The sequence below is a fragment of the Brassica oleracea genome, chromosome C5, assembly GCF_000695525.1.
Source record: "Brassica oleracea var. oleracea cultivar TO1000 chromosome C5, BOL, whole genome shotgun sequence".
In the NCBI taxonomy this organism is placed as follows: Eukaryota; Viridiplantae; Streptophyta; class Magnoliopsida; order Brassicales; family Brassicaceae; genus Brassica; species Brassica oleracea.
Genome location: NC_027752.1, coordinates 6,350,632 through 6,361,510, shown reverse-complemented (window position 1 = coordinate 6,361,510; position 10,879 = coordinate 6,350,632). Strand labels below are relative to the sequence as shown.

At 39.2% G+C, this 10,879-nt stretch overlaps 2 protein-coding genes across 2 annotated transcripts; one reads left to right on the top strand and one right to left on the bottom strand.

The window, feature by feature from the left end:
• Positions 1–457: 457 nt before the first annotated feature.
• On the top strand, positions 458–1,560 carry LOC106343392 (putative phosphatidylglycerol/phosphatidylinositol transfer protein DDB_G0282179). Its single transcript, XM_013782586.1, has 4 exons — positions 458–629; positions 885–983; positions 1,066–1,226; positions 1,307–1,560. The coding sequence occupies exons 1-4, from the start codon at positions 539–541 to the stop codon at positions 1,412–1,414; spliced, it is 459 nt and encodes a 152-aa protein (XP_013638040.1). The 5' UTR covers positions 458–538; the 3' UTR covers positions 1,415–1,560.
• A 6,537-nt stretch (positions 1,561–8,097) lies between these two features.
• Positions 8,098–9,300, bottom strand: LOC106344362. The gene has a single exon (XM_013783760.1). The coding sequence runs from the start codon at positions 9,298–9,300 to the stop codon at positions 8,098–8,100; it is 1,203 nt and encodes a 400-aa protein (XP_013639214.1).
• Positions 9,301–10,879: the final 1,579 nt, after the last annotated feature.

The following is a 10,879-nucleotide window of genomic DNA, read 5'->3' as shown; positions in this document are numbered from 1 at the left end:
TATCAATCTATATCGCGCATCTTCGAGAGATTGAGTCCTTATGATAGTCTTTCACAAGCTCTGCTGCCAAGAAAAGTTTTTTCATGAGAAGTCTATCTTGGACAAAAGTAGACTGGTCGAGGTTAATGAAATTCGTAAGGAGCTTCTCCATACGGTTAGTGATGATCTTTGAGATCACTTTGTATAGAACATTGGGGCAGGAGATGGGACGATAATCCTTCATCATTTTAGCTCCTGTTATTTTAGGAATAAGAGCAAGGATTGTCGTGTTTACCCCCTTTGGCAACAAACCCTTTTCAAAGAAACTTTGTATCGCCATAACAAAATCTGCACTAATTATCGACCAAGCTGACTATATTATGGCTGTCGATTTTTAAAAACTTCTTCGTTTATTTTTTATGTACTAAAAACTGGAACCGTTGGATGGCAAGGAGTATTCATAAACCGTTAGATTCCAATTTCATTGTCAAACATACCAAACTCTTTCAACACCTGTAAAATCGGCTGGCAAGCTTCATCAAATCCTCCCAACTCATCCATGGCGATTTCTTACGCCCAGCCTCTGCTTCTTCTCCTCTTCTCACTCTTCCTCTTACCTTCTTTGCGCGCCACTTCTTTCCACAACTGCGGTTTGTTTCTAAACCCTCTTCTTACGCTCCCCTCGAGGATACCTGCTAGATTAGTTTTTTTTTGGGATGGGTTGCTCGATTAAATTTTGCATCTTTTGCTCTGGATTTTTGGTTATATAAGACTAATTTAGAGCATGCTCCATTTTGTCAGCTTTGAATTTGATTGGATTCATTTAGTTAAAGATAAATCTTGAGTGTGAGATAATTAAATTCATGGAGCCTAAGTGTTGCTCTCCGTACGTTTGACTCTTGTAGATAAGAGGCTCGATCCCGTTAAGGTCACAGGTGTGGAGATCTCTCCTGACCCTGTTGTGAGTGGCAAAGCCGCAACATTTAAGATCACTGGTTCTACTGGTATGAGCTTTTCCTTCCCTGCTTCTTAAAAGTTTACAACATACATACATTCAGTCTGTCAACATTTCCTTGGTGTGAATAGATGTAGACATCTCTGGAGGAGAAGTAGTGATCAGTGTTTCACTCTATGGAGTTCATATCCATACCGAAACTCATGATCTCTGCGATGAGTCTTCCTGCCCGATCGCACCTGGCACCTTTGTGCTTTCTCATTCCCAAACACTGCCTTCTATTACACCACCCGTAAGTCATCTTCCTGTTTCTCTTGAGAGTTTCCCCATCATTATCTGCTAGGCTTCTTGACTAATCGCTCTTTGAAACAGGGTACTTATACGCTTAAGATGACGATAAAGGACAAGAATGGCGGGCGACTGACCTGCATCAGCTTCAAATTCAAGATCACATTGTTTTCCACGGTTTATGCTAGTTAAGTTTTTCGGTGAAAATATGTTGCCTCTTTTGTGAACCTCTCTCGTAGACTTGTGTGCTGTCCAAATAAAATGCCCCTTTGAGGCTTGTCATTGATCTACATCAATCTTTTGTTTCTATATTTATGGTCATTTGCGACGTTCTTTCATCCACCTCCTGCCTCTGCTCAAGTGTTAAGACTTTCCAGATCATTAGATAATAAGTGCTCAGTAATATCATTTAAACTCGACTCTTCTTAACAAGTTAGAGAGCTCCTTCACTTGTTCTGATAAGACTTCCAAGTGTCAAGTAAACGACCCGAGTTTCCAAGAAAAGGAAGTGATATACTTCCTCGATTACAAAAATAAAAGAGTTTTATAGAGCTGATAGAAAAGAAAAAAAAGGTACTTGCGAGTCGAGTGCCACTCCTAATCAATGAGAATCTTCAAGCAACTTGGCGGCATCGTGAACCAAACACAAAACATTGCCTACTTCTTCTTCAACCTTGCCTGATAACATGTATTCTCCTCCGCTCTTCCCCTTCAACGCATCATCGACTGTCTCCATTGTAGCCTTGTGGATATCTTTGGCTCTATGCTCCTCTGCACCTAGCTCTTCTCTTACAATCATCGCCTCTTCTTTTCTAAGATCTGACTCAAAGACAAGCTGGTGAATCTCCATTATCATGCTTTGTATTTCACACATCCCTACTTCTTCCATCTCTTCAAGACACTGCTTCTCCTGGATAGTATGTTCCAATTCCCTCTCTGATTCCGATCTCGTCTTTGATCTCTTCGCTATCTCTTTTTCTACGGTTTTTATCTCTTTCTCCAGCTTCAAAGACTTTCTGTTCATGTCATCAATTTCTTTTCTTACCGAAGCCAGTTTCTCCCGAGAAAGCTTCATCTCTGATTGGAGCTTTGTTTTCTCTTCCTCGGATTTCAGCAGATCTGTGGCTTTCCCTGTAAGCAGAGTGTTTCTCTGAGGAGTGTTGATCTTCTCAATGTTATCAATCGCACAGAGTACCTTCTCTTCCTCGTGTCTCCTGTTCTCTTCATCCACTTTTATCTTCAGCATTACAATGTTACTCTTCAGCTCTGCCTCGGATTGTTGGATCTTACCCATTGCCGCGTCGACTTCTCTTTTATAAGATTGGAGAACGCTGAGCTCTTCATTTTTCTGGTTTAGATTATCTGACGATGCCTTCACACGCGCCCTTGCCCGTTCTTCTCGCTGTTGAAAGTAAGCTGACGATGATACAAAGTTTGATAGCGAGCATCTGAGAGCAGCCAGCTTTCTCTCTGCAACTTCTTTTCTTGCTTTAGTTTGATCAGAGACAGCTTCAATTAATCCTAGCTCCTTCCGATAAATCCTAAACTCTAAATAAAAACACTAAACCCTAAAACTCTAAACCCTAAATCCTAAACCCTAAACCCTTGAGTGTTTTCGTGTTTAGTGATTTTGATTTAGAGTTTAAGATTTATCTTAGAGTTTAAGATTTATCCTAGAGTTTAGGGTTTACCCAAGGGTTTAGGGTTTAGGATTTATGGTTTAGGGATTAGGATTTAGGGTTTAATGTTTTGCTGACGACGTTAAAAATATTTTTTTTGTAATTATTACTATTTTTTATTTATTTTTTTTACCTTTTAATTTTAAAAAGATAATATAATTTGACAATATTTTGTTTCTTTTTTTAAAAGATATCGAATATGAAATAACATAATCCTATTGGTTGGTGAACCTCTAGGTTCACCCTAGGGGGTGAACCCAAGAATAAGTCTTTATTCTTCAGCTCATTCCCTGATTTTCTCTTTCTATTAAAAATCGGAAAAGTAGATTATGGCAAAGCTTCACTATTTCATACCTATATTAAATGTAACCCAATATATAGAGTAAGAAGATTATACGATTTGCCTAAAATCACGCTTTAAAGAATTACACCTACTCATGTTCCTTGTGCAATACCCACATGATAACTTGGGATTTTAAATTAGGGACTGAACCTTCCTAATATTAACAATTATTCATATTGAAATCAAAACAATAAAATCTCGAGAGATATGATCTAGAGTATGAATCAAGTTACACGGAAAACCTAAACATATCTCCCCTTCGACCTCTTCTTATTATAAATAGCAATCACCTCTTCCTAATCAAATCCACACCATCAAACAAAGCAATGGCTACACAAAAGCAAATCCAAACATCAAGTGTTTCTAATGAAAAAGTGACCGTTCAAGACTTGAGGCCCCGACACACTACTAAATTAGTTCATGTGAAGGTTCTACATTCTTGAATCCAAAACATTCAGGTGAAACCATGGAATAAAACGTTTAGACTAATAACACATCAATAAAACTATTATTGTAACTTTTGGAAAAGTTCCATACATAGATGAAATAAAAAATTTCCTCTGACAAATGAGGAAGGCAGATTATTGATGAGGATGTGAAGCCTTAGAAACAAACATATTATGTTTGTTGTTAAATAGATTTTTAAGATTTCTTCAACAGGTTTGACTTTTTAAATATTTTTAAATATATAACATTTCCTTACAGACAATACTTGTCTCTATTATTTCTAACATGAAATTTGAACTTTTCGAAAAGTTCTACGCTGCAGAAAATAATTTACTTCCCCTATTTAAAACAATAACACCAAATCAATCAAACTTCAGTTTCAATCCTAATTACCGATAGTCACTTCCATTCCTATAGCTTCTAAAATTCTGAGAAATGGTTAATAGTTACTTAGAGATTATATAATTGCAGAAAGGTTGGAGAAATATCATCACTTCCCTTCAGTATTTCAATTGGGTGATTCATGTAATAAACATATGGTCCTATACAAGTAACAAAGTAAACATAATATATCACAGTACGTTGGAAACAAATGTAAAGGATTAAAAAAGATATATGTCTTAAACAATGCGATCTTTGTCTTTTATGAATTAATTCACTACATAGAATCAAGAGAGAATTGGATTAATATACCCAAAAACATCCAATATTAGTTTTCTACACAAAGCTGCTGAAAACCCTTCCTTCCCTGTAGTAGAATTAGGTGTCATGCCGGAAATGGCCCCAATGTGTGTACACACAGTGAGAGAGAAACCTGATTCTAAATCTAAGTAGATATGTCACTTGGTAGTATACGCTTCTGTTCGACTTGTAGGTTTGTAATAGAGAGCTTTTGACCACACATTTTCAACTGTATTACACGTAAATTGTTGCAATCTCTAATTTGACATTCGTACGTAGCGTCTGGCATCTAAATAGTATATATGCACTTTTATGAATAAAATGTTGTTTTGGGATAATATGAAAACGAGATAAAATCTAGTATGATATAGTTAAGGCTTAATTATCTTTTAAATTAGTACTATAGCTAACTCTAATAACCTCTAACCATTAAATTAACATGATTATTACAAAGAGGTGATAATATTAGGCATGAGATATATAGCTAAGAAAGCATTATCGTTTACTACTATGGCGCTAACATAATAGTTAGACATCTAACATGAGTACGTATATACTAAATATTCGGTTTAACGAATAATAATTTGTTTTTTTTTACAACGAAATTCTATTATTCAAGCTTGAGGTGGTCTGGGTAGCCAAACCGGAATAGAACAACCAATAAAACATAAATCTCTATAGAAAGACCTCACAGTCTTAGCTAAAAGGTCTGAAATATGGTTTTGCGCTCGTGGGATATGAGTGATCTTGAAGTCCGGAAAGCATATCTTCAGAGTCTCTATCCTTTCCAATTATGTTGCAAAGCTTGGCCAAGCATGAGACTCCTTAATCATAACGATCAAATCTTTACAATCCGTCCCAAAACTCTGACATGTTGAATGCTGAAGCATACTCTCCATCGTCCATCGTAGCGCTTCCACTTCTGAATGCAATGCAGACTCTCGTCTCGGGTGATTCCTGGTGCCCATAAGTTGAACCTTCTCCAAACTATCCATCCATACCTATCCACACCCACTGAATTGTGATGAAGATGTCCAAGACCCATCTATCATGCATATATTACCCAAGCTTAAGACTTGGGGGTCCTCAATATTTTGAACTTGTGGAATAGGTGACACCATCTCATTGGCGTTGAACCATGCTTGGCACTCACTTTCTGCATAACGAACTAGCTCCAGTGGATCCATGTCTATTCCCCTAAAGAGCTTATCATTTCGGGTCTTCCAAATATACCAGATTATCCAGGGATAAGGGTCCCTATCTAATCTTGGCTCGACAATGCTGTTATTTCTCTAGAATAGATAATCCATATTAGCATAGACACTCGGCACCAGAAAGATATCTGGACTCGTTGGTGTTGCTGATAGGGCCCAAGCTTGTAGGGCTGGTGGGCATTCGAAGATTGCATGAGTAACATACTCTTCTGGTTCTCCACATCGCGGACAATAGTTATCATATCTCATATTACGCCGTATCAAATTTCTCGTTACTGCCACATGACCTTCTATCAATTGCCATATAAGATGACATATTTTCTGAGGCGCTTTTATCTTCCAAGCAAAGACATGAAGCTTTGTTATGCTGGGCTCCATTACTTCCTTCTCTTCTTTAGCCTTCAATAAGTTCCGAGCTACCCAATATCCAAATTTAACGGTGTACTGACCATTTTTAGTGTAGCTCCAACAGAAAGTGTCCCGACGATGAGCTGAGCTTATGGCCAAGCTTCTTATAAAAGGTATATCCGCAGGGGCAACATAATCCTCCAGTAGTCGAATATCCCATTCCTTTGATTCCTGATCAATAAGGTCGCTGACTCTCATGTTCGGGTGCAAAACTGGAGCTGCAGAGCGAGCCGGTCTAGATGGTATTGTAGGGATCCAAGGATCCTCCCACACCTTGACCTCATATCCATAATGTACCTTCTGCCTAATTTCCAATAGCAGTAGCTTTCGAACAGCTGAAATATTGGTCCAGACATAGGATGGATTGCTTACAGAGATTATTCTCAAAGGATAATAATTTGTTAAGAGATGTAAAATGTATAATTTCAGTTAACTGTTAAGAGAAGATGCAAAATGTATTTTATGTTAGTAACATGTAAATGAGACAATATAAATTAACGTCTTATGTTTTCAGCTATTAATAACATGCACAATATATGTTAACATCTAACTAAGTAGATATCATTGACTGAAAAGAATTACACACGAAAGACAACTTCAACCTGGAAACTAAGAAAATGATAATTGGAAACTTATGACACACCTGACATTCTTCGTCTAGATCTTAACGTATAACAATAACTATTAACAACTAACTTTTTATTTATCATAGATTGTCTTTATCATACAAATCTGGGTGAAAAAGGTACTACAAATAATTTTCTCAGGAACCTCACTAGTTTAGCGCGTCCATTTCATATACCACAAAAGCAAACACTTTTCACATCAACACATTCCATTACGCATGAATACTTGTATCACCAGTATAATTGATAAAAAGAAAAAAAGAATCATCAGTACAAAAAAAAAAAAGGAACGAATCATGTGAGGAAAAGATAACGATGGTGATAAGGTGATTGGTGGCAAAATATCTTCTTTGGTTACGTTGTAGTGACGGCTAAAATACGATGCAATTAGTTGAGGTTTCTATAGCCGGAGGTGGTGATGGTGAAACAAGAGAAGGTGGTGGTGGTGGATTCGTAGTATTGTTCCGTTGTTTTCCCTTTTCCTCTTCACTCGTAGTAACTGTGTTCTCAGATATAAAACTGCTGCTTTTACGTTTTATTTACCAAGGGGTTTTTTATCTTCAGTAGTTTTCGTGATTTATTAGGCGTGTGAGATAGGTTACGTTCCGACACAAAATATATCTCATAGGATATAGATTGATAGATACATAAGGGTAAAAGTGGAATAACGAAAAGATCACAGTGCCGTGAGTCCGTGACCAGTGTTTGATCATTTTTTTTAATTTCGGCTTTTGCAGTGCATACACAGTCTAAATTCTCCAGAATCAATACTTAGCTATAAATTTTTAATGCTCATGTTTCTGTCCCATGTCTTCCAACTGAATAATGGCTCAAACGATTATACTGCGAGACCTGCACAGGCTTAGATTTATCGTGTTGTCCCTCTCAAAGCGGTAAACGATATCTGCGACAGTAACAACATATCAGGTATGTGAAGAAATCGATTTTCTTCATATGCTTATATTATGACTTTTCTAAGCTAAATTCAACAAGTCACCAAGTTTTGACAATAATATAGAAGAATCTTCTTAAATGCTCACCTTATGTTCCTGGTTTCTTCAGATGTTCGACATCTCCAAGAGGTGAACAGTGATGGTGTTCATCTGTTCTCTTTAATAATATTTCAGATCTAATATCCACCTGCATGTTAGGATTTGTCAACAAATAACTCGATTAGGACTCTTTCTATTACATATAGAAGAAAACAAATTGCGGATGAGTAAACGATGGTATACCTTAATATTTCGAGATTCTGATATCCTCTTTACTAAATCTGAGTCGTACATCATTGATTTTCAACATCGACAACAATTTCTCTTCATCTCATCCTTTGTCGATTAAGAGACCGTTCTAGATCTCTTGTCTTTTTTTTTTCTTGCCTTTACTGTTTTTTATTTTAAATCCGAGCGGTCTTTTTTTTTTTGAACAACGGTTATCATATTAAAAAACGAAAAAGAGTTGGGCCCGTAGGCAGGTTTTAAACATAGGGAATTAAACAGCAGTGGGCCTGAAGGGCCTGTTTAGCTAAGAAATCAGTTTCCCTGTTCTGAGAACGAGGGATGAACTGGAAACAGATAGAGACGAAGAGAGAAGAGAGGCGATCGATGTCTTGGAGAACGCCGTAAGCCTCTTTGATCTGACTCTTGTTGACGATAGCTCTGATGAGCGTTTGGCAATCCGAGAAGACTGTTGTGGATTGTACTCCCGCTTTGATCAATTCCTCAATGCCGTTTCGGAGAGCGAGCGATTCAGCCATAAGGGGAGAGTTGACGTTGTCGAAGATCTGTGAACCTGATCGGGCATGGTGCGGGAGGTGTTTGTTAAGAATCCATGCGGTTCCCGCTCGCTTAGCTGTGGAGTCCCATGCGGCGTCGACGAAACATGGGTTCTCAGTATCTAGACTAATCAACCTGACTGGAGCAGCTCTTTGCGGTATGTTTGGGTTAGTCTTTGATATCATTACCGCCTGTGCCTGATCCCATTCCAGTGCTGCTGCTAGGCCTCTTGTCGCGATCTCGATGGGAGGGTTGGTTTTGTCTTCGAAGATGAGCTTGTTTCTGGCCGTCCAGAGGGACCAGCAGACCCATGGAAGGAGGGGGGATCGGACCCCTATGGGGGGGAGGCAGAGAGCTTGGCGGAATTTGACTATTGCAGATTTGAAGTCCATATCCTCAGCTATGTGAACTGGCGTTTTGAAAGGGACATGGTTCCAGACTTCTTTGGCAAAGGGGCAGAGGAAGAATGTATGCATTGCAGTTTCAACTTCTTTACACCGAGGGCATAGGGCTGCAGCGTTTAATCCTCTCTTCTGTAGTTCTACCCCTAAAGGTAAAGCTCCTTGAATAGTCGACCACAAGAAAAGCTTGAGCTTTGGAGATGTTTTTGTTGACCAAATGTCCTTTAACCAATTAAACTCTGCCTCAGGTTGAGAGATGGGAGCACTAGGGCAATGACTAGCCTGTGCTGTTGCATTGTACCCTGATCTTGCTGAGTAGATTCCCGTGGTGAGAGGGGTCCAGACATAGGCATCCTCAGCTCCTTTCCTACTTGGTCTTAGGCCTTGGATTTGCGTACTGAAAGCTGGTAAGAACTGATCAATCCTTTTCTTATTCCAAAGGAGATCACTCGTGAGGAGATCTGATACTCTCAGGTCGAGAGCAGATTCATGGACTGGTCCCATTGGTTTGATGCTGTTGTCTAGGGAGATCCATGAATCTTTCCAGACCTTTGTGGTTTGACCATTTCCAATGGCTTTACCCAGGTGTTCTTGGAGTAAGTCACGGCCATGGAGAATGCTTCGCTAACCATGTGAGCATACCGCTGGGAGTTGGGCCTCTAAGAAGCTCCTTTTGTGGCAATATTTACCGGTAAGTACGCGTGCTAGTAGACAATTAGGTACGGTTAAGATTCTCCAAGCAACCTTTCCCAGTAGTGCTTGATTAAAGATTTGTATATCTCTTAATCCTAATCCTCCAGAGGCTTTCGGTTTGGTTAGCTTATCCCAAGCAACCCAGCACATTTTTCTCTTGTCAGTTGTGTCGTCCACCATAACCTAGTAAGAGTAGATTGAATTCTTTTGCAGAGGCTCATAGGAAGCTGGAAACACGACATGGCGTAGGTTGGGATAGCTGTTAGGACAGACTTGAGCATGGTGAGTTTGCCAGCTCGTGATAAGAATCGCGTAGACCAATTGGAGGCTCTCTGTCTGATCCTGTCGACTATTGAGGTAAACAAATCTCTCTTCCTTCTACCAAAGTGCTCCGGGAGCCCTAGATATTTCCCCACCCCACCTTCTTTTTGAATCCCCAAGATGTGTTTTGCTGCTGACGTGTTTTGCTGCTGACTTTGTTTCTTGTGGGGTTTTGACAGAGAAGGTAATAGAAGATTTGGATATGTTGACCTTCTGACCAGATGCTTTTCATATTCATTTAGGATCTTGGACAGAGACAGGCAGCTCTCCGATGATGAGTTGCAGAACATCATAGTGTCATCTGCAAACAGCAGATGATTTACCCGGGGACTGCCTCGAGCAACGCGGATCCCCCTCATAGTTCCATCAAGCTCAGCGTTTCTACACAGGCCAGAGAGGAGTTCTCCACACAGGATGAAGAGATAAGGAGAGATCGGGTCTCCTTGCCTTATACCACGGTGAGGTTTCACTTTCCCATATACTGAATCGTTTATTAGAAAGGAATATGATACTGTCGAAATGCATTGCATCACCCAGTTAATCCACTTTGAATGAAAGCCTAGTCTTGTCATTACTTGTAGCACAAATTCCCATTCGACGCGGTCATATGCTTTTGATATATCCATTTTAACTGCCATTGAGCACTGTTTTTTGGCTTGAGAGGTCTTGAGATACTGCAGCACTTCATGCGTTATTAACACATTATCTGTAATTGCTCTGCCAGGGATAAAAGCAGACTGATTCTCTGAGATGATCTCTTTGAGGACAGGCTTCAGGCGTAGGGAGAGGAGTTTGGATATCACTTTTTAATAAACATTGCACAAGGGTGGAGACGAACCATTTCTTGGTGGCCCATTAAATCCGAGCGGTCTAAAAGACCAAAGATATATGTTCAGTTTTGTTGGGCTACAAATGAGATGAACCATTTCTTGGTGGCCCATTCTATTTGCAAATTTGTTGGGGTTCCATTCATTAATATCTATTAAACTATCTTTAAGTATATCATTACAAGAAAACGTAGTAGTAACAACGGCGGTTTACGACGAAATTATTTCCTCGTAACTTTACA